This window comes from Bidens hawaiensis, unplaced genomic scaffold (genome assembly GCF_021521415.1).
Source record: "Bidens hawaiensis isolate Kalapana, Puna unplaced genomic scaffold, B.hawaiensis_p1.1 tig00070099_1, whole genome shotgun sequence".
In the NCBI taxonomy this organism is placed as follows: Eukaryota; Viridiplantae; Streptophyta; class Magnoliopsida; order Asterales; family Asteraceae; genus Bidens; species Bidens hawaiensis.
The window spans coordinates 1-24,395 of NW_027502330.1; the positions used below are offsets into that span (position 1 = coordinate 1).

At 37.0% G+C, this 24,395-nt stretch overlaps 2 protein-coding genes and 1 pseudogene across 2 annotated transcripts; 2 read left to right on the plus strand and 1 right to left on the minus strand.

The window, feature by feature from the left end:
• Nucleotides 1-3,133: 3,133 nt before the first annotated feature.
• LOC143605552 (endoglucanase 24-like) lies at nucleotides 3,134-5,725 on the minus strand (annotated as a pseudogene).
• Nucleotides 5,726-9,671: 3,946 nt separating this feature from the next.
• Nucleotides 9,672-12,916, plus strand: LOC143605550 (uncharacterized). The gene is made up of 6 exons (XM_077081627.1): nucleotides 9,672-9,747; nucleotides 9,841-10,279; nucleotides 10,382-11,310; nucleotides 11,532-11,821; nucleotides 11,930-12,680; nucleotides 12,786-12,916. The coding sequence occupies exons 1-6, from the start codon at nucleotides 9,672-9,674 to the stop codon at nucleotides 12,914-12,916; spliced, it is 2,616 nt and encodes an 871-aa protein (XP_076937742.1).
• A 15-nt stretch (nucleotides 12,917-12,931) lies between these two features.
• LOC143605551 (uncharacterized) lies at nucleotides 12,932-15,790 on the plus strand. Its single transcript, XM_077081628.1, has 5 exons — nucleotides 12,932-13,261; nucleotides 13,400-13,858; nucleotides 13,924-14,257; nucleotides 15,406-15,567; nucleotides 15,783-15,790. The coding sequence occupies exons 1-5, from the start codon at nucleotides 12,932-12,934 to the stop codon at nucleotides 15,788-15,790; spliced, it is 1,293 nt and encodes a 430-aa protein (XP_076937743.1).
• Nucleotides 15,791-24,395: the final 8,605 nt, after the last annotated feature.

The window sequence follows — 24,395 nt, forward strand, 5'->3', positions numbered from 1 at the left end:
CAAAACACAACAATAATAATACTAATTAGCATCAGAGCCAATGATAAAAAAAAACATGATAATTACCATGTTTAGTTGTGTTGTTGAAGAAACTTGTGAAACAAGCAGGCGAATTTTCCGATAAACCCCAATTCAAGAACAGAATCTGTGATCAAAGACACACACTTTAAATATAATATGCTGCGTTAACCTAACAGAGTGATCGATTTGTTAATTAATATATACAGCTACTGTTCATACGACACACAATTCGAAATAATTGACATCTGGGTTAAGATGATGTAACGAAATCTGATATTATGAATTAGAAAAATATGAATTTGGGGAAAAATAATAAATAATATTACAGGTAAGGTGGGATGGATTTGGAAGTTGTTCTGAGAAAGAAACTTGGAGAACAAAAAACCCTTTTGATTTGAGAGAATTGTGTTTATTTATTTAATTAATAATCGGATGGATTGATTCGTAAGAAAGAGGTGGAGATGAGGCTAAGATGCACCGGGTGGGTTTTCTACACCGACCCGACACCTCATGTGGACTTGGTTGTGGGCTTCTTGGCCCAGTTCTCTTTCAAAGAAAGTGGGCTTGAACTTTGGATATTTAAGTTATTTTTTATTTTATTTTATTTTATTTTAACGGGCTAACACGATAACACCTATAGGTTAGGGTAGAGGTGGGTATGTATAAAACCCAACCTGTGGGTACTAACCAAGTTTCAATTTCTCCATGTAACCGTTTCCAACTCTACTCGGCCAAACCAAAAAAAAAAAAAAAAACAGGGCAAAATTCGGTCAGAAAATAAGACCATACCCCAACCCCGGTTGTTGACTTTTTTTACCAAACCCTGAACTGGTTCATACCCAGTTCCTGAAAAAATCCGATTTGCCAACCTTTAGTTTAGGATATTGGTAATGGTTATTTAAAACTATATATATAACTTTAAAAAGCTATTTCAGGTTTTATACCTTTTTTTGTTGCACACTCACAATTTTATTTTGGTTTATCTTGGAAGTTTTAAAAATTTAATGTTTTATAAATTCTGAATATGTTACTGCCATGAGCTTATTTATCAATATTTTCGGTGTAAATTTCTATCAAAGCGGAGTTTTGCGTCAGGATACAAAAGTCATCGAAAAACATAAACATACATCGGTCAAAGTTTATTTACGGTTTTGATTTTTTTAATAGTTTAATTTTCTCTTCAACTTACAACTTTTTTAACTGATGTTTTGTTATATCCAAATTGAACCCTTAAATGTGTGGGCTCACGACAACGTTTTGACATTAGTTTTTTTTCATTGTCTTACCCCCCCCCCCCCCTCCTTTCAACTCTCCAAATAGACCAACACATACGTAGTCAGGAAACACTACTTGTAAGCTTGTAAAACCCATTTATGTCAAGTGGGTTTTGTCTCATTCATGGGATACTGAAACCTTAGTTTACACCATGAGCTAATCTATGCCTAATTATCAATGCCACCGACAAAGCAAGATACAAAAGGTGGAATTTTACCCATATATAGACTCACTTTGAGTTAATATTTGCGTTAAAGGCTGACCACATCAAAGAAATATTCGAGAGCGTCTAAGTGGTTGTTTATTATATTAAATTTTGTAAGTTTGTTTAACATGGTAGTTGATTGTATCAACTGAGCATGATAATATGGAATAAACATGTGCATGAGGAATCTTGTTTGGTATAGATATTGAGGATCATGTATTGGGTTGGCTATAGGAGTTAGACTTGATATTAACACACCTGTTCTTATTTTTTTTTTCCTTTAGTCATGTGCATGTTAATTAGTATTCCCATACAATTTAACAAAGAAACATTTTGTTAAAATTGCCACTGAAATGCCATCTTATTTCGTTTAAATAAAAATTCATTTCCGGCTGTTCATGATAGTTTTGTATACAAAAGTTTGATAACAAAAAAACCTGATGTACATAGTGCCACAGAAATTTCCCAAAAAATGTCAGGATGGCCGAGTGTCTAAGGCGCAGGCTCAAGTTCGGTCTTCGAGAGGGTGTGGGTTCAAATCCACATCTGACAATCCTTTTTTATTTCTCCCTCATACAGCATTCTTTGATTTCTTGTCATTTGCTGAACCAAAACGTAACCCAAATTCCTATCAATTGCTGATACAAAGTGTGGACGCATATGCAACACAATGATATGAGAGGCAGAAAAAATACAATACAATACAATATGACCGGCAAAGAAGAGCTTAAACAGCGAGCCAATATGAATTTATGGTGATGCAAGTGACGGAATAACAATTGTTTTGTACAAACTGTTTGAAATTTATTTCACGCAATAGGTGATCTCATTTAGTGATCTCAAGTCTAACTATAGATAAAATAAATTATTTATAATATTGAACTTTTGGAAAATCACCAAAACACCTATTCAAATTCTTTGTATCATTGCCCACAACAGTCAGTTCTTTGCAAACAACCAAACGGCATTGTCTCAATCACAATCACACATGTTTCCGATTGAAAAGGGATTTGGACCTAGCTTTCAAGTATAAAGACTATCTAGTAGACGGGTGACGGGATTGAGAGATTGAGGGATGTAATACCCATTTTATTACACTTCGGAAAAAAAAATAATTAGAACTCATGTATTTTGTATTAACCAAGACCGTTGGACGTTCATAGCAATTAAATGGTTATAACACGATGTACTAGTCCTGTATTATATAACCCAAATACATTATGATTTCAAACACTCATTTCAAGAACCCAAATCCCAAAGCAAAAGAGGAACTATGAATCAATCATACCTAGTAAAATCTCATCAACAGCAAGACTATCAATAGTAAAATCTCTATTTCAAAGAACAGAGATGTGTGTCCAAAAGGACACTTGGCTCCAAAATGAAGGAACTATAAAAACATTAATTACCAATTTCAAGTATTATTAATTAAAATGTTATTATGTATACCTTAACCATCATTACATCATTAAAACTGATTAATGGTGATATAATTAATAAAACTAAAAACCAAATGAGAAAAAACAAACACAAGCTATATATCTCTTCACTCTTGATCAACTTAGCACAAGAGGAGAGACTTCCATTCCCTAGCTAGCATTTGCTTCCTTGATCTATCTTTTCATTTTTCTTTTATTCATAAGGCGGAATATTAGAATTAGCCGCAAAGAAGGCTAACAACCCCGACAAACGGTGCATTAACATAGGTTGCAGGCTCGGATTTACTAGAATCAGCTCGCTCATCATCGCCATACACGTCATCCCCTGCAGGCCCACCAACTATAGCACCAACCAAAACATTTGGATTCGGGGCGGGCGAGTCAAAATTAAGCAGTGCCATCTCTACATTGCATGGGCTGGGGATGGTTCACAATGGACGGTACAGATGACCCCCTATGATGAATATGTTGCGGGTACTTATCACCATACCCTATCATATAAGACATTCTCATAGGGTTTTCTCCTAGGATATAAACCACTTTGGCGTTTAGCCAACCTACGAAGGTAATCAGGTCCCACATTTATGTTACCACAATTAATCGTTGGACTTGATGATCGCTCTAAGTAATTTGCATATACTAGCATGAGGAATGTGAGTGCGGTTGAATGTTGTAGGTTACATCCACCTGGACGATAAATGAGACCACCCGGAGAATATTGAATGTGATTCGAAGATGATTCCTGGTACTAATGCGCACATGAAGCTTTCTGCCGATGCTTTGTATGACTCCAACTCTAAAGCATTTCCTTCCAAGACTTCCTGATTTATTTAAGTACGCATATATCCATTAAAAAAAATATACTTCGTATATATAGTTGATTAATAATATATAGTACTGTAATAAATAAATAAATAAATGGTTTTACCTTAGAAACAAGGACATTAAGACCACCATGTTTGTTGTCCCATCCAAACTCATTAATATTTTCAGCATTGACTTGTATATAATTCATATACTTGTCATCACCAGATGCCCTTTTTAACCATGCTGCTCCCCATAACAATTCATCCTGCCAAATTATATAAAGTCTTAGATTTTTCTAGTTAAAATTAATTACGTGTTAACGCGCATATATATGAATATGTGTAAAACTTAATTAATACTTGCCTGATATCCATTATAATCACAGTAAAATGGGCAAACACCACTCCTAGCATCGGCATTATCGCTATATGCCCCTCTATAAGTATCAGCAAACTCAAAGACTCTGCGGGCGGTTGCTAGAATGGTTTGTGAGTAGCCAGGATTGGACGAGCGGAATGCCATGGATGCAGCCGCTAGAGCCGCCGCTGTCTCTCCTGCCACATCCGAGGCAGGGTTGGGTGCAACTACCTTGTATACTGTTCTCTCAGTGTCCATGTCTTCTGGCCTCTCCCAACAGTTATGGTCTTTTATTGGATCACCAACCTACAAACACAATAAATATAAATATTAACTAATTAATAATTATTATTATTATACATTTAATTTCAAAATATTCCTAATACAGAAAATAGTGGGCCCAACTATTTGGTTTAGTTAGAAGTGAAAAAAAAAACAAAATATTGATTCGAGACCAATCCAGAAACCGGTTTAGATAAAACCGGCCTGAAACTGGTCCAAACCGATGGATTGAAACCCGTTAAAGAATATAGTCATTAGAATCGGTTTGGGAGAAACTGGTTTCAAACTAGCTAAGTAGCTATTATCTCAAATGACTATATGTGACCATCAACTAGCATTATGTGATCATTTTGACCCTTTTACCCCTCATTTGTTAGCGCATATATAGGTACTCGATGACCACATTTGCAATGCATTATATCATTGACAAAGACAAAACTTCAAACAATGACAACCTTTTGTACTTTCGATAACAAAAAACGTTGTTTGTCGTTTTAAAGCTTAATTATGTAATGCAACTTATAATTTTGATAATTTCCAAAACAAAAGAAAAACTAAATAAAATTTTTACTTTTCAAACAGGTTTAACCAACGATCGAACCATAATAAACAAATCAGTTTTGACTTTCTTTGACTTGATTCGAACCCGTTTTGACCTAAAATTAGATTTGTTCACTTCTAGACTCTACTAGTCTCTATGCACTCACGGGCTCATTTCCAGTAGGACCCAATAAGCTAGATGAACATATGACCATAATAAAACCACACGTTGGTTCACGTGTTGTTCTCCAAAACAACAACGTATCAACTACCACCAATACCACTACTAGTTAGTTTCCTACTACAACAAACCAACACTCAAGAATTTTTAATTAACGACCAACGAATAAAACCAGCTTCTCAGTATAACCCAATAACTGAATAACATTACCTGAACATAAATCCGATCATGCTCCGCCACCGTCTTCAACAAATAATCCGTCCCCCACCGTAACGCCACCAACGCATTCCTCAACTCCCTCGGTGGCATCATCTCTCCGAACTCGATCACACTCCACGCCAACATTGTCGTCGTAAACGCCATTGGAAAACCAAACTTCACATTGTCTCCAGCGTCATAATAACCCCCGGTCAAGTCCACATTCTCATCCGAACCGTCTCGGAGACCCGAATCCCCGCGCCATTTCACCCGCTGGTCGCGTGGGAGTGTCCCTGATCGCTGACCTTCAAAAAACAAGATTGATTTGGACAATGCTTCACCGTAGTTTAGGTAACTTGAGCTAATAGTAGATAGTTGAAGGACCAGTACTGTAAATTTGAGAATTAAGTGGAACTCCATTTTTGGGTGTTATAATGTATGGACTATGGAAGGTGGTGGTGGTGATTGATATATGTGTAGTGGAATGCAAGGCTTTTTATACCATACTTTCGACTAGAATGAAGTTAATGATTATTAGACTATATTTTGAATAAATGGAAAGTGATGAGTTTTTTTTAGTATGATTTTAGTATGACATTGGTTGGCGGTTTTTGAGTGGTTAATCATTAAATGTTAAAGCATATAATTAATATAATTGAAATATAAAAGCAGATTAAAAATACAAAAAAAGGAAGTTGTTGAAAAGAATTGAAAAATAAAAATATTGTAGTTGAAGTATAAAAATTAATTAACATTAACTGTTTTTATACATTAATAATGCTTTTAAGTTATATCATTATTGGTCTCTTAAAAAGGAACTAGAAGTAAATCTTATTTTACCCTTTTAGAAACAAAATTACTCTTTTAAGTCTTGATTTGAGTTATAGTGATTAAAGCAAACATATTGTATTTCCATAATAAGATTTACCCATTACTTTTTTTTAATTAGGATAATATCATGTATATATATTTCTATAATTTTCAGTTAAAAAATTAATAGCGAATAAACTCGTTTTTAGGCCATGGGGTATACTTTAACCCATACATAGGTTAAAGTGACATGACACTTTAAACATGGATTAAACCAATCCCCACTTGTGTTAAGTGTATTAAATGGCCTATGTGTTATGCTTTTAACGGGTTAAAAGAAACAATATGCATTAATTATGTATTAATTACTAATTGATTTGTTATATTAATTTAAACCTTTATGTTCATTTTTTGTCATTTTGTCATCTTTTATTATCATTATTATTTTAAAGAAAGATTTTTTTATTATTTAAATAGATTTTCTTTTCCTTTTACTTTTTGCATGTTATAAATTTTTCTTTAAATAACGAAAACTGTTTATGTAAAATACGTTTTATTTTATAAGTGGTTTAATAAAAAAGAAACACATTTTTTAAATAATTAAAAGGGTGTGTTTTTTTTAAATTATTTTTAGAGATAAGTTACTTTAAAAAAGAAACACATTTTTTTCATCAATAAAACATATTGAATTACATAAGACTTGATCAATAAGTTGGTTCTTTTCTCATATAACATTAATTTCATGCATTCAAACATATCAAAAAATATCTAAATGATATTTTTGTCTGGTGTGAGGCATATGATAAGATAAATATAAACAAAACGTTTTGTCGTTCTTATAAAGGTGTTATATCATTATTTTTTAAATACATTTTATAATGATAATAAATATTATTATTTTGATAAAGAACAATAAACACAAGAAGATAGAAAATGAATAAAAATAAAAATAAATAAATTTATTGTATTTGATTTGATATTTTAAAGAAGACTTGAAATAACTAAAAATATTAGAGAGTAGTAATATGTCAAATAAAATTGTTGAAGGAATTGAAAGTATAAGAGAGAAGGTATGACGAGTACACAAGGGGAGTACGTTTAGCCTAACCAATAAAAGTTATTTATTCTAGCTAACAAATGAGTGGATACTTAAATTTAAAAATACAAAAGGTAAGAAAAAATTCCATAAATAGACTAGAGCATCCAACGACTACTTGCTTCTTAATCAACTTTCTTCAAAACATATTATTTCTCAAATTTGATCATTTTGTGCATAGATTATTGTTACGAACAAAATATTTGAAGATCGAGATGTTTGATTTGTGTTGAAATGCTTAGGTTTGTTGGCTCGTTCCGGACTTAATTGGATACAACCTCAACGGGAAGAAAGGCGTACATGACTAGTCGTGTTTGCACGACGAACGCATCGCTGGTTGCGAGCTATTGTCGCTCGCCAGATGAGTCCGAGACAGAACGAAACCAGCAGACTCTGATCATGAGCGGACCGACTGGCTGACCTTTGAACGCCACACGAAGTCTGAGAGGTAACTCCGTGACATTAGGCCCAAAATAGTAATTTTGTGGCTCTAGCCTACTATGAGCCCATAAAGGCCTGACTCTTGAGTATGTAAAATATCTTTTTTAGTTCAGATTTTCTACTAATGTAGTAATGTTATAACTATGGTTTGAATTTGTTTAACGGTGCAATATTGTTATTAATTTAATTTTTCATTGTTTTCAATGTAGCCCAAAGTCAACGTTTACCATTGTCTACCATATCCAATAATACAAACTACATCGATTATTAATCATCACCAATTGTCACTCTACCATATCAAGCAAGTATGTAATTTTTAGTAAATATTGAATTTAAATTTGAAATCACTTTTTAAAATAAATTAATATTTCATATTCTATAATTTAGGTGGTTGTAATTTACCGGTTAGTAGTTATCAAGATAATATCCAGCGTTTATATAATAATACAAATTCTTATCCGCATTCAACGTATTCCTCCTTTAATCCTTGTGTCTCTGGTACGTTAATAAAATTATCGTTATTATCTATATTATTGATCAGTTTTATGTTTTTAATTTTTTTGTTTTATATTTAAAACGATACAGTTAATCGGATCTTCGACACCTTGCAAATTTTTTCATCATCAACACAAGTATCGGGTTTACAATGTTATAAGGAGAACGTGTCTCCATCAACAATTTCGAATGTCTACTCTTCGAATGTAGTAAACAACGGTTAGTATTCACGAATTGTTTTCAATTTAAATATACTCTGTTAATATTTTTAGTATTTTTTACAACATTTATTTTGGTTTAAATAATGATACTTGTGACCTTTGTAATTTCAAGACCCTCAAATATGTACACCATTTTTGAACTCTGCTGCATCCAAAAGGAAAAAAAGAAGATCAATTTTAGATGCAAAAAGAACTTCCTCTGTTGATGGGAACAAAAATGCTCTACAAAATAGGTCTTCAGGTATATTGCATTTTCCTTATAAGTATTATTTTCTTTTCTTTTTTTGAATTATTTTAAATAAATGAAAAGCATATGGTGGAAACCAATTCCCAAGTATGTAAATTGTATTAAAATTATAACTTTATATTATAAAAATAATTTAGAAATGAAAATTAACAAATCAGTTGTCTATTTCAGGTGTTTCTAATATACCTGTTAGTGGTTTAAGCAACAATCCAAATAATATTCCGCATACAACATACAAATCATTTAATCCTTGTATCCGTGGTCTGTTATTAAATTGTTTTTCACTATGTATTGTCATCATCAATTTGTGTTTCTTATTTTTATGATTAATATGTTAAACGATACAGTTAATCGAAATTTTGACAAATTGAAAAATATCCACTCATCCACACAATTTACGCGTTTACAATCTAATAACGAGAACCTGTCTCCATCAACAACGCCAAATGTCTACTATTCGATTGTATTAAACAACGGTTAGTGTTTTAAAATATTTTTAAATAAACATGTTTTATTTAGTCTTTATTTATGCTTAAATATTGATATATTACCTTTGTAATTTCAAGACTCTAAAACATGTACACCATTTGTGAACTCTGCTGCGTCCAAAAGGAAAGAAAGACGATCAATTTTAGATTCCAAAAGAACTGCTTTTGTTGACAGAAACAAAGCTGGTCTCCGAAATACATCTTTAGGTAATTTGTTTTTCAAATTGAGCTATTATTGTCCTTTTTTATGTATGTTTTTTTAATGAAAAAAAAAAAACAATTTTTCAATCAAATGTTTCTTAATTTGTTAAGTTAAACATGTTACAATTTAACTTAAAATAATTTGAATATAATTTACAATTTGAATAGCTTTCTTTTTAATAACTTTCTTTTTTTAATTTTGTTGGCAACCTTTATAATAACTTTTTTTAAATTTTGAACAGGTCGTATAAATAAATATAATGTTCAAGAAGGATCAAACGCGTATTGTGTTGTTGATGACATTCCGGAGTCGTCTACAACCTTTCGTAGAAGGTCAAGAAAAAGAACTCTTATAGTACCTATACATATGGCTGATTTAAATGAACATGCTACAACTATTGATTATCATAATGTTGTAGATGTTTATAAAGGAATATCATCAGGTATGATTTATATTTCATAATTTACTTGAAATCATTTATTATGTATTTAGGTATACTAAGTAACTCCAAATGCTGATATTAAAATTTTACTAGAATATCTTGATCATGGAAACCAATCTGTTATGTGTCCAAGTTGCAATGCTTTGTTGTGGAAATCCGAAGTTAACAGACCAAGTAGTGCTAATGAAGAAGGAGCTTTTTCACTTTGTTGTTATAATGGCAAAGTCGAACTTCCCGATGTTAGACAACCAGATGATACTTATCTTGACTTATTTCGTGGTGAGAGTGCCATGAGTAAGTATTTCTTGAAAAACATTAGACGTTTCAATTCGATGTTTTCGTTTACGTCTATGGGAGGAAAGATTGATCATTCAATAAACAGAGGCAATGCGCCATATACGTTTCGACTTAGCGGTGAAAACTATCATTGCTTGGGAAGTCTTTTACCATTAGAAGGTTGTAAACCACAATTTTCTCAACTTTACGTTTACGACACTGAAGACGAGGTTTCTAACCGTCAGGGTGTTTTTGGGTAAATACTTTTAACGATATTCGTCCACTTTTGTTATGTTATTAATTTTTAGTATAATTTTTATTATTTATAATCTTAGGAAATGTTTTTTTTTGTGGGCAGTGATAATAATTCAATGGACGATGAGCTAGAGATGTATATTATTAATTATTTGAAGATGATGTTAGATTCAAATAATCATTTGGTCCAAGCTTATCGGATGGTAAGAGATTGTTTTGAAGAAAACCCACAACTCGATTTGAAGTTGCGTATTATTGGAACAAGACAGTATGATGCGAGACAATATAACTTACCATCCAGTTCTGAAGTTGCCGCTTTAATCGTCGGTGATATTGGTCACGCTATCGACAACCGAGATATAATTGTTACCAAGCAATCTGGTTCGTTAAAGCGTATTAGTGAACTTCATCCATCGTATACACCTCTTCAATACTCGTGGTTTCGTCCTTTTGGTGAGGATGGTTATCAGGTTAATATACTTCATAAGAATGTTTCCTCTTCATCAACCGTAGGACGCAAGAAGGTTACAATGCGTGAGTTTTTTGCTTATCATATTCGCGATAGGCCAAATACGTTTTCAACCATGTTAAATGGTAGGCGTTTGTTTCAGCAAATTTTAGTTGACAAATATACGATGATTAAGGCTCAAAGATTACATTTTATACGCAGTAAACAACATGAACTTCGATGTGATACTTACCAAAGTTTACGAGGTATGCAATCTGTTGGGAATACTGATGTTTCAACCGCTGGTCAACGTGTTATTCTACCATCCTCATTTACTAGCGGAGCAAGATATATGATGCAAAATTATCTAGACGCTATGTGTCTCTGTAGATGGTTTGGTTATCCCGATTTTTTCATAACCATAACATGTAATCCCAATTGGCCAGAAGTAAAAAGATTTCTTAAGGATACAACACTAAAGTCGGAGGATAGACCTGATATTTTATGTCGGCTTTTTAAAGTCAAACTTGATGCAATGATTAAGTTGGTGAAGGGTAAGTCTTTGTTTGGAAAGGTTCAAGCAGGTAATTTTATTTAATTTGATCAATATAAAATTATAAACATGACCTACTTGAATATTTTACTTTCTATAGAGTTAAAAATCAATTTAAACAAATAGATTATTTGTTTAACTAATAAAAGTTAATTAATTTTTACTTTTATTATGTACGTTGCAGTTATTTACACGATAGAGTTTCAAAAAAGGGGCTACCGCATGCTCATATTTGCATATTTATGCATCCAGGTAGCAAGATTCATAATCCGCAAGATGTAGATAAATTTATTTCTGTTGAGATTCCAAACAAAGACACTGATTCAGACCTATACAAGCTTGTATCTGATCATATGATTCACGGTCCGTGTGGTGATGCTAATCCGAAGTGTACCTGCATGGTAAACAAAAAATGCTCCAAAGGTTTTCCTAAAATGTTTAATGATGAGACAACTGTTGATTCGCAAGGTTTTCCGGTATACAAAAGAAGAGATAACGGGGAATATGTTGTTAAGTCAGATATAATGATGGATAACAGAACTGTTGTTCCATACAACAAGACTTTATTAAAACAATTTCAAGCACATATTAATGTTGAGCGGTGTAATTAAGATGAATCGATAAAGTATTTGTTCAAATACATTAATAAGGGTCCAAACCGAGCAACAATTTCTCTTGTACAAAATAACAATGCTAATAACCCGGATCCTAATTTAGATGAAATCAAAGCGTTTTATGATTGTAGATATGTCTCTGCATGCGAGGCAACATGGAGGATATTTTCATTTGATGTGCATTATAGGATTCCGTCTGTTATAAGACTTGCTTTTCATTTACCCGGTGAGCAACAGGTAATATATGGTGCTAACGAAGATATTGAAGATATTTTAAACAAGACAACTAAAGCTTCTTCGATGTTTACCGGTTGGTTTGAGTGTAATAAGAACCATGATCTTGCAAAAACTCTCACATACGCAGAGTTTCCAACAAAGTATGTTTGGAAAAAACAGTTACGTAAATGGGAACCTCGCCTAAGGGGTTTCGCAATAGGTAGAGTTCATGCAGTTCCGCCGGCATTCGACGAGGCTTACTATCTAAGGATATTATTAAATAAGGTTAAAGGCCCAGAATGTTTTGAAGATATTCGAACAGTTGATGGAGTTGTGTTTGAAACTTTTCGAGATGCATGTTACAAAAGAGGTCTTTTAGATGATGACAAGGACTACATAGAAGCCATTGAAGAAGCAAGTCATACCTCTACCGGATATTATTTAAGAAATTTATTTGCTACAATGTTAATTACTTATAGTTTATCTAGACCTCATTTTGTTTGGGAAAGCACTTGGCAACTTTTAGTTGACTGTATACTATATAAACAACAAAAAGATCAAAATAACCCAGGTACGATTAACTCATTTTTTAATTTTTTCAATTATGGAAAATATGTAATATACATTAATATTTCATAAATATTTATTTAATTAGTTTGTTTTTATTTATTTTCAGGTTTGATTCTTAATGAACAACAGTTAAAAAACCTAGCATTCCTCGAAATTGAAATTTTTTTAATTTCAAACAACTCCAGTCTTAGAAGATATCAACAAATGCCATTTCCTGATATGGAGACAATTTCATGAGCAACTAATCCGTTAATGGTGGAAGAGCTCTCATATGATACCGAGACCATGAATAACGAATTTAATAATCTGTTTGATTCGTTAACAGATGAACATCGAGGGGTTTATAACGAAATAATGAGTGTTTTGATTGATAAAAAAAGTGGAGTATATTTTGTTTATGGTTACGGCGGTACTGGAAAAACTTATTTATGGAAAACCTTATCTGCATCGATAAGGTCAAAAGGAGAAGTTGTGTTGAATGTCGCTTCAAGTGGTATAGCTTCTTTGCTTTTGGAGGGTGGAAGAACCGCACATTCAAGATTTTTAATACCTATTAATTTGACCGAAGATTCCATTTGTCCGGTAATATTACAACCCAGTTTATGTTAATTTTTACATTAATCATTTTTTGAGTATATATGGGTTTATTTGTTATTCCAGTATCAATTTACTTTTAAATATCTTACTTTGTTTATGTTTTTTTATTCTTTCATAAATTAGGTTAAAGGAAATACCGGCGTATATGAGTTATTGAAAAAGACAAGCTTAATAATTTGGGATGAAGCACCCATGATTCATAAGCATGCTTTCGAAGCGTTGGATAGGACTTTAAATGATGTTATGCATGGTGATTCTGGTAATTCTTCTGAAGCCGTTTTTGGAGGTAAGGTTGTTGTTTTTGATGGTGATTTTCGTCAAATTTTGCCCGTTGTAACCAACGGTACAAGAAGTGAATGTGTTATTGCTTGCATAAATTCTTCTTATATCTGGTCAAAATGTAAAGTTCTTAAACTAACTAAGAACATGAGGCTTACAGTTGGATGTCTATCTTCAGACGTTGAAAACATTAGAGAGTTTGCTGATTGGCTATTATATATAGGTCAAGGAAACGTTGGTGGTCCAAATGACGGACAGTCGGTTATTGATATTCCAGACGATCTTTTGATATTGAACTCATGGGTGATTTAATAACCTTTATATATCCTAATATATTAGATAGATTCAACGAACTTACTTACTTTCAGGATCGTGCACTGTTGGCACCTTTGAATGAGGTTGTTCAAGAAATTAATGAACGTATGTTAGCCATATTTCCTGGTGAAGAAGTCGAGTATCTAAGTTCCGACAGTTTAGCTGAATGTGAAGACGTTTCAGAGGATTTTGATCCACAGTTGTACTCTCCTGATTTCTTAAATGGTTTAAAGATGTCAGGAATGCCCAATCATAGATTGGTCCTCAAAGTTGGTGTTCCAATCATGCTATTAAGGAATATTAATCATAAAAAGGGTTTGTGCAATGGAACGCGCCTTCAAGTCGTTAGTCTCGGTAGGCGTGTAATTGATGCTAAAGTTTTCTCTGGTACGAATATAGGATATCGTACTCTAATTAGTAATTAGTCGAGTAACTCTTACACCAACTGATAAGAAACTTCCTTTTAGATTAAAAAGAAGACAGTTTCCTATCTCAGTATGTTTTTCCATGACAATCAACAAGAGTCAAGGTCAATCTTTGTCAAGAGTTGGATTGTATCTTAAAGATCCAGTATTTCCCATGGTCAGCTTTGTGTCGCTTTGTCAAGAGTGAAGAGTCGAGATGGTATTAAGTTAGTGATACTCGACAAAGAATCAAAGCTTACAAATAAAACAACAAATGTTGTGTACAAGGAGATTTTTGGAAACGTAGAATGAAAACATAATGAATTTGTCATTTCTTTGAAATTGTTCTATTCTACACTTATTGTTATCATGTAACTTTTTTTGGTCTATACTTTTTTTGTTCTATACTTTTGTTTGTTATCATATCTTAAAAATTGTTATTAAGTTATAAATAAATATTTAATGTTAATATATACAAAAAAAATTCCGGATTCAAATGTTTAATAACATACCATTGTTTATATGAGTATTTCAATTTAACTTAAAGTATTAAAAATAGTAAATATAATATTTAATAAAATATTAGAAATATAGGGTAACTATGCATGATATACTCATTAGATAGATATAATGATTTACATCTTTGAAAAACTAAACCGGCACTTCATTTTTTTATTTTATAATTATCAATTTAATTCATTATCATCATCTTCTTCTTCTTTTACACTCTAAAGGATTTCATAACAAAATTAATAGGGAAAAAAATGTCTACTATTGTCAATTGGAAGTTCTCTACTGTTTTACGTAAGTATGAATTTCTGTTTAGCGATTTACTCATGATACACAAAGATAATATTGAATCTGTGATGATGTTTAATAACCACCTCAAACATCAGATTCATGAGATTGGTGTTCGGAAACTTTTACCATGTCTAGAGGAAACCAATCTCATAAATCTTTTACATCATTACCTTGCTGATCTTCACCAAGATGTTTTACCGTTGGAACATGTTAGGGATTAGTATTTTTATCCTAATCAAAACAAAGTTGTTATAAAGTTTGAGAATGGCCAGTACAAAAATTTGAATCCTAAACAACTTTTGTCATGTGATGATTTGTTCCTTTTGAGAGAGCTATATATGTTGAAGTTATCTAATCATAGAAAAGAAATTGCATATGTTGAGTTGGAAAGGGAGGTTGGTTTGAAGGTTAAATGGTTAGACGAGTGTGCAAACTATGAAAGTGATTATGATGGTTATCCGGAAAGTTTGTTGTCCGATGACGAAGGAGAAGGTAATATATTAATGGTTTAGATATTCTTCATAGATTTAATAAAAGAAGTATATTGTCAACATCTTTTTAGAACAACTAATAAGTATTTTTATGAACTTTAGATTTGTAGGTTGTACACAACAACTTTGTAATACTTAGATGTTAGTAATTATTAAATATGTTGTTATGTTAAGTTTAATTTAATTGAATATTGTGTTGTTTTTATAACTTTTCAGGTTATTAGGAAGTGGAAGTTTATGTTTGTATAACTTTTGAAGACTTTGATAATGTTTTAATATCAAAGAAGATGTTTAGTGTTTTTGTTAATGTCTTTTGGTTGTTTTGTTCAATTAACTTATTGTAACTTTGAAGTTTGAATCTTAAGACAATGTAATTTTATAAATATTTTGGTAACAAAATATGAAGTAGTATGTTAACTTAAATCTATGTTTAAGTTGATTTTTTGCAGTGACATGTTGTTCCACTGGCGTGTCACGCGGGTCTATACCCTAGTTTTCTACTAATGTAGTAATGTTATAACTTATAACACTCAAGAGTCTCGAAGTAGCAAAAATAGGCGTACAGTTATTGGCTCAACATGCCCAAGTGTGTCAAAACTCAAAAGTACTTTTTAGTCACGAAGTTTTAAGATAAATTTTAGTCACTGAGCAACTAGTCTATTTACACGTTTAAAATTTTAAGTTTCAACATATACAACCCGATAAATGCCAAACATTTATTATTAAGTAAAATGTTAAATGATACGAGTCATTAAATGGTCATAATATATCTATATTTTTATAAAGTTGAATAAATTGTGTATAAGTGTTAATATATAGATGTTTAATAAGCTATGTGTTTGTGTTTTACTCCAATACCTACGCACACGTAGGGGTTCTCAATTTGGTACAAATGACCTAAAATCTCCAAACTTGTGCATGCCCATAACATGCAAACACGAAAGTAAAACAAAAATTTTAAACGTACCAACCGAGAGAGAACGGGTCAAAGGTTTTAATTCATAAGTTAGGTCCATAGATATCCACTCAGGAACAAAGTCCATAGGTTGTTATAGAGGAACTTAAAGGTTTCAGGTCAAAAAAATATGAATACTTGGTAAGATCATAACCAACTATGCTGTTGTACATAGAGTGTAACATGCATATACGCTCAAATTGTCTTTAATCAGTTCATAACTAGAAGATATACTACTTATTTACTAATAATAAAGATTGGGACAGTTAATTAAATGATTGTGCGATATCTTTTTTTTTGTTTTGAGCATAAAATTAAGCTTTTTACCTTAGGTGAAAAAAAAATAATATCATAACACACCCCCACCAAATGATAAACACAAAAAATACAAATTCAAGCGACAAAACTCTTTCAGTCAACTAGTTTTAATTGTGATTTCGGGCACTTCGAGTTATCTCTGATAACAAAAACTACTCTAAAAATTGTACCCTCGTAACAAACTTTAGTTAAAGATGATTTCTCAAAAAAGTGTTTGTGCACAATTGGGGTGCATACGTTTTTCATATCAAAGGTGCAACTTCGCAAAGGATCCACATTGATCCCATTTCGTTTTGCGGTCATCTTAGATGAGTTTGTCCAAGTTGACTTGAGAGTTAATTGCATGTGAAGAAACACTAACCGGACCCCGGGCAGATTACTGGTAACCTGGGGGTTAGATAGATGTTTCCCACGAGGGGTTAGACCCGGAGAAGATGGTTCTTCTGATAACCTGCAAAACAGACACCGTGAGCTTGTCACTGAGAAGGGAGGGGGTTCCTCCTTGTGACCACCCTCCGGCGTGAGAATCAGACTAGATTGCTCTTTAAATATAAATGTATATTAAGAGATTGCTAGAGCAGATATCAGGTATAATATGATAAGATGTGTTAAGATATGATAAGATCAGATGATCATACCATTTGTGGTATTTATAGCCGAAGGTAGGTTTCCAAGGAGGTATGGCCGGCTGCAACAGTATTCCTGTTCCACCAACAGTGGCCTACGCACGTGCCCTGCTGGTAGTTGGTGGGTAGGCAGCGGCTGATAGTGACCAGGCCTGCTGTGTACTATTCCTTTTCCACCAACTGCCGGCTATGCACGTGGTATGGCAGTAGTTGGTGAGTAGGCAGCGGCTAATAGTGACATACAGTACAGGAGCATGCTGCTCGCCATACTGTTGTCAATAAGCTGTCGTATCTTTAGTCAGATCTTTTGCCCATACCTCGTCAGGTACAGTACAGAAGATCTTCCCGTATCGTACGGACTGGCTTATTTGGGCGGGAGTATTCCCCCTCCCGCCCTTGTGCGGGATTGTTCCCGGCTTTGCTCATTCCTTCAGGTGACACTGAGTGATTGAGAGCTAAGTGCCTTGTGCGTGTAGCCTTGCTGCGCGGGTGGCCTTCCCTGATGGCTTGTATCCGAAGCTGCGGGAACAGGCGGAGTCCTTCACCATTGGGAGGCATTTCCTGCGGGAACAGCTTGCGTACTGCGCGTAAGGACGTCACGTCTCTGAGCATGGTTGGTCATGCGGATCCAGTTGGTTTCTGCGCAGACGTCCCTTTTCAAGGTGAGTCTTGCGGGTCCAACTGGGCTCTGCTGGGACCTACCTCTTCAAGTCCCCCCAGTCCAATGTTCTTCTCATGAGTGTTTAATAAAGTGAGGTGAACTTTTGGACTTAAGCAAAGTGTTTTGAAAAGGGTTTTTTAAGGTTTTCCATGGGGATTCTTCCCGCGGAAGTCCTTGTCACTTGCAGAAATTCCCGAGTTTCCTGCTTGATTTTTGGGTATGATGCGGGTAGGCTGTAACCTCCTCGCAAGTCAGGAGCGTTGAGTCCCACTTGTGTGGATTCTCCATGAGGTTTTGGTAGTTTTGAACATAGTGATCAATTATGTTAAAACCACCAATTCCATCCTGGAGCTTCAAACAACGTAGTTCTCGACGTTCCCGCTATGCGGGGATGTTATTTCCGTTTCCGCAAGCATTGCCCAGAAGATCCTTCTTGGTTTCAATTCCCAGCGGAGCGCTAGGTATGTGAAGGGTTTTGCCTTAACACTGTACCCGCGCTCGTCTTACGGTTACTTTACTTCCAAGGTATTCCTGGCGTCAATTCCCTGCGGGTGCTAGGTATGTGAAGGGTTTTGCCTTAACACTGTACCCGCACCCGTCTTATAGTTACTTGGTTGCCGAGGTATACTTGGCTTCAATTCCCTGCGGGTGCTAGGTATGTGAAGGGTTTTGCCTTAACACTGTACCCGCATCCGTCTTACGGTTACTTGGTTGCCAAGTTATTCTTGGCTTCAATTCCCTGCGGGTGCTAGGTATGTGAAGGGTTTTGCCTTAACACTGTACCCGCATCCGTCTTACGGTTACTTGGTTGCCAAGTTACTCTTGGCTTCAATTCCCTGCGGGTGCTAGGTATGTGAAGGGTTCTGCCTTAACACTGTACCCGCATCCGTCTTACGGTTACTTGGTTGCCAAGGTAAGGGGTATTTTCCCGCTTACTTTTGAATCTTTTTGAATTTTGAAATTCGAAGAGTTGGTGAGGATAAGAACAGTCCAAACCTCTGAAACGTCGTGCGACGGTTTCTTCTGACTGTTTCAGGACGTGCAGGAAGTTATGGTGACGTGACAGTACATGGTCATTCCAGACGCTTTTTCAGGCGCGTGGGCGCGATTTTTCGGGCGCGTGGCCGCGAAATTAATGGTATGCGTCCTGTCAACAGCTGTTGCCAGCTTGCTCTTTGCCACGTGTCATAGTTTCATTGCACCTTCGATTTCTCTCTCTTCCGCATTAAATTCATCGCATTAATTGCGATTAGTATATAAAGGGGGAGAGGGTTCTTTGTAATCCACACTTACACTCTTCTCTTCATCTTTAGAACGATTTCCGGCGAATACTCATCTTTCAGTCGAGCATTCTCTTGAAATCGTTTTCTTCTTTTGCAAGATGTCGTCTCGTGATCTTGAGTCTACAGCCGATGACAGGAGTACTGCTGGCGAGTGCCAGTGTGCTCTGCCCGGTGATCTGTATCAGTACATCGTCAGGAAGTTCATGCTCGAGTCTCTCGAGCCTGAGTTTCCTGAACCCCACCAGACGGTGTATGATGCCCCCAGAGGCAAGATCGGGGTTTATGCTGCATTCTTTGTTTATGGGAATCTTAGGTTCCCATTGACAAAGTTTGTTTACCGTGTCCTTGAGAGGCACGGTGTGCACCTGACCGAGGTGCACCCGATGGCGATTGCCAAGATTCGGCACTTCGAGTGGGTGTGCCGGATTCTGGGCATTGAGCCCTATGTTGACCGCCTGATGACCTTCTACACTTGGAGGTGCATCCAGGGGTGGTACACGTTGATAACCCGGATTAAGGGTTTGAAGATTTGCGCAACCGCAGTCTTCGCTCGTGGAAGCGAGAGTTCTTCTACATCTCCGCTCGCGCCATCCCCCTTGCCATGAAATTTAAGAACGGGCAAGCACTTCCCAGCCTTCACGCCTCCAACTACGAGGAGGCGGAATGGTTTTCGAAGATATCCCGAGTCCAATCTCCGGTTTACCGGTTTGCGGAGTCCGGGATGGTGATGCTGGGGATGAGCCGGGTGTGGAAGGATGCGGATGCGCATAAGATCCCAATCGTCCTCGAATACGGTTCGAACTCTGTTCCTTACGGTATGCTTTGTTTCTTTTTGTTGATTTAGAATCTCTTCTAACTTTTTTTCTGTTTATTTCAGAAGGGAACGACTTGCAGTCGCTCCTGAACCCGCGGGAGGCTGACGGTCCCGCTCGGATGGGTACTCGCGCTCTAGACGAGAACGAGTTGCCCATCCTAGAACAAACGGCGGATCGGTTCGTGGAGGTCTATCCGCTAGGCCACGAGATCCTTAGCGCCAGGCGGCTAGGTAAGGCGCTATTCGACCCTCGACCCCTCAATGTTGAAACCTCTGCTGGAATTCCTTTAATCGTATGTTCTGATGAGGAATCCGCAGATGGTCCTCCGTTGGTGCGGAAGAAGAAGGCTGCCGGCGAGAAGGGGAAGGAGAAGGTGGCCTCCACTGCCGATCCGGCGCCTCGGTCTGATTCGGAGACCGAGAGCGAAGAGGTGGCGGGGAATCCGGGTGGTGATAAGACCACCGCTCCGGAGGCTACGACTGTCACCTCCGGAGAGCCCAAGAAGACGACGGTGAGCGGTGCAAAGAGGCCGGCTCCATCGGGTTCGTCCCCGCCTCTCCGTACCTTTAGGCTCAAGAAACCCGTAAGTACAAACTTCCTTTATCTTTAACTTCATAGTTTTCCATCATTAACACTTTTCTTCTTTGTGCAGGCGTGGATGTTGACGCATTCCAGGGTGGAGCGCAGAGTACTCCGCCCATGACGGTAGGCTTGGTCAGCCTACCTGAGGCGACGACCCAGGCGCCTGCGCCTGCTTCCGCTGGTTCAGTTGCTCTCTCCTCTGAGCCGACTGTTCCAGCTGTGATGACGTCACCGCCGGCTGTGAGTGCTATTTTTACCGCATCTTTCACCGAGCCGGCGGTTACTTTTGCTGCGGATTCCGCGGCGGCTTCTACCATGCCTCCGTCATCGGCAACGACGGCCGAACCTTCAGGTATGCATGGGGCTTATCGCCAACCTCTGCCTCCTTCCCATCTGCCTGACCTCTTGAATGGATTTCCGTTGCGTTCAGGTGATGGGTTTGGCGGCTATCGGCCTGTTATTGACCCTGTAGGGTTCTTTTGGCCCATTTTATATATTTTTTTATCATCTTTTCCTAACTGCTTTATGTTTTTTGCAGTGTCGGATTCCAATGAAGTGTATGTTCCACGATGGAACATTCGCCGAGGAACAACCCTTCGCACCCCTGTGGAGTGCGTGGAGTGGGCTCGTCACGCTGCTCCCAGTGGTGCGCTGGGGGAAGCCATGGCTAGCTACCAGGAGGGTAGGCTAACCAATGAGCTTCGGGTTCTCCTGGCCCGGATGCAGCCGCGCGTCGAGCTGCTTTGTCGTGAAAACGACAAGTTAAAAGCAGCTCGTATTCAAGACGATTATTTACTGGGTATCGGTGAATCCCAGTGAGCGATTATTTACTGCACTTGCCCCAGCTGGGGTAGTGTTCGTAAAATTTACTTCACTTGCCCCGGCTTGGGTAACCGGGGTAGTGTTCGTAAAGACTGTGTAACCGGTATTCCCCCCAGTAGCTGGGGTTGTGGTTAACGTAGTTTCTTTAACCATCTTTTCAGAAGTTTGAAAAAACTGGAGAAAAATGAAGTTCTAGCTTTATGCACGGATGGCGCCAATGAAGAAACACTAACCGGACCCCGGGCAGATTACTGGTAACCTGGGGGTTAGATAGATGTTTCCCACGAGGGGTTAGACCCGGAGAAGATGGTTCTTCTGATAACCTGCAAAACAGACACCGTGAGCTTGTCACTGAGAAGGGGGGGTTCCTCCTTGTGACCACCCTCCGGCGTGAGAATCAGACTAGATTGCTCTTTAAATATAAATGTATATTAAGAGATTGCTAGAGCAGATATTAGGTATAATATGATAAGATGTGTTAAGATATGATAAGATCAGATGATTATACCATTTGTGGTATTTATAGCCGAAGGTAGGTTTCCAAGGAGGTATGGCCGGCTGCAACAGTATTCCTGTTCCACCAACAGTGGCCTACGCACGTGCCCTGCTGGTAGTTGGTGGGTAGGCAGCGGCTGATAGTGACCAGGCATGCTGTGTACTATTCCTTTTCCACCAACTGCCGGCCATGCACGTGGTATGGCAGTAGTTGGTGAGTAGGCAGCGGCTAATAGTGACATACAGTACAGGAGCATGCTGCTCGCCATACTGTTGTCAATAAGCTGTCGTATCTTTAGTCAGATCTTTTGCCCATACCTCGTCAGGTACAGTACAGAAGATCTTCCCGTATCGTACGGACTGGCTTATTTGGGCGGGAGTATTCCCCCTCCCGCCCTTGTGCGGGATTGTTCCCGGCTTTGCTCATTCCTTCAGGTGACACTGAGTGATTGAGAGCTAAGTGCCTTGTGCGTGTAGCCTTGCTGCGCGGGTGGCCTTCCCTGATGGCTTGTATCCGAAGCTGCGGGAACAGGCGGAGTCCTTCACCATTGGGAGGCATTTCCTGCGGGAACAGCTTGCGTACTGCGCGTAAGGACGTCACGTCTCTGAGCATGGTTGGTCCTGCGGATCCAGTTGGTTTCTGCGCAGACGTCCCTTTTCAAGGTGAGTCTTGCGGGTCCAACTGGGCTCTGCTGGGACCTACCTCTTCAGCATGGTACATGCTTTTCACTGAAGATATTTGTGTCACAAAGGAAGAGTAAAGCAAGGTTGAATAAGAGGTTAGAAGAGTGATGAACAACCTTAGATGTCACACCCGGCCCTAAACGGCGGAAACAGCCGGGTGCGCGCGAGTGGGAATTGATAATCCAACACGGGTCATTGCAAACATTCAAATAAATTTTCCATTGCGCATGAAATGTCTATTACAAAATACATTACATTGTTTAGAATTACATATAAAAACATCCACATATGAAAAACGTTGAAGATTTCCGCGCCATATCCCCTTACACGGCGGGAACAACCACGCGTGTGGAAGGGATAGAACTAAAATCTTCCAAAAACCATTTTTATAGATGTTCTGCGTGAAGTGCTCTATGTGTGACTCCTTGCGCTACTAATTATCACCTGAAAGACACGTAAAAACATTTGAATCAGTATAAACTGAGTGAGTTCACAAGTTTTGGTGACTTGATAAATCGTATTGCATCATATCCTTGATAAAACCATATTGAAACATATTTCTGATAACATCATTAAAACATATGCTTGATAAAGCCGTCCCGCGGGTTACGCGCGGACATTTCTGAAAACCGTGCTCGTCCATGCAAAGTGGCGCTGCCACTACGAGCGAAAATAATACCGTCCCGCGGGTTACGCGCTGACGTTGTGCTCGGAAAACTAGGCGCTCGTCCATGCAAAGAGGTGCGACCCCTACGAGCGGGCTTTACAACCAGTAGTACTACCCCATGACCATACTAGGCACTCGTCTATGCAAAGAGGTGCGACCCCTACGAGCGGGTTGATCAAACACAGTAGTCCCTACCCTTAGAGTTCCATTGACGAAGTGATCACTTTCTAAATCTTGCGCACTCACATTGAAAACCAAGATAAACACCATGAACAGATAATCGTTTGCATTGCTTGTAAATATACCATGATAAAACATGATTTAAACACGTGTCCCTCGCCCCGAAAACAGTTTAAAAACAGTGAAAATAGGGGCTGTGAGACTCACCTGTGATTCTTGTTAAGTGATGGTTTAGAGAGAGATTAAACGAGATTCGGGTTTCCTGATGTTAGTCTCGAAATTGGAAGTCTAGAATATGTTTAAATAACAAGAAATATGTGTATTAAGACCAAGTAATCGAATAATATAAGGGCTGGTCAGAAAAGTAAATCTCAAGACTAAAGTTTCGGCTTACCTAGCGATGGAACTGGAAACGGATGCTTGGGAGATGGTTAGTGCAGAATTACAGGTTTAAGAGAGGAGTTTGAAGTGTGTTTGTGTGATATTTTTATTCAAGAATTGATACTTATTTATAGGCAAATTCAAGGGAACACAATCCCTTGATTTAGGGGATTGAAATCTTATTTATATTGGGTGTAATGATGACAATGTATGGGGTTTATTATTATTTATTTTAGGGATGGGGGTGATGGTCCTAGGGAGTGGTTATAAAGATTCGGATTGATTTGACAGTACATGCAGGACTGTGGTTGGTGAGAGTAGGTGCGGCTGACAGCTGACATTTCGTGTTACAGTATACTT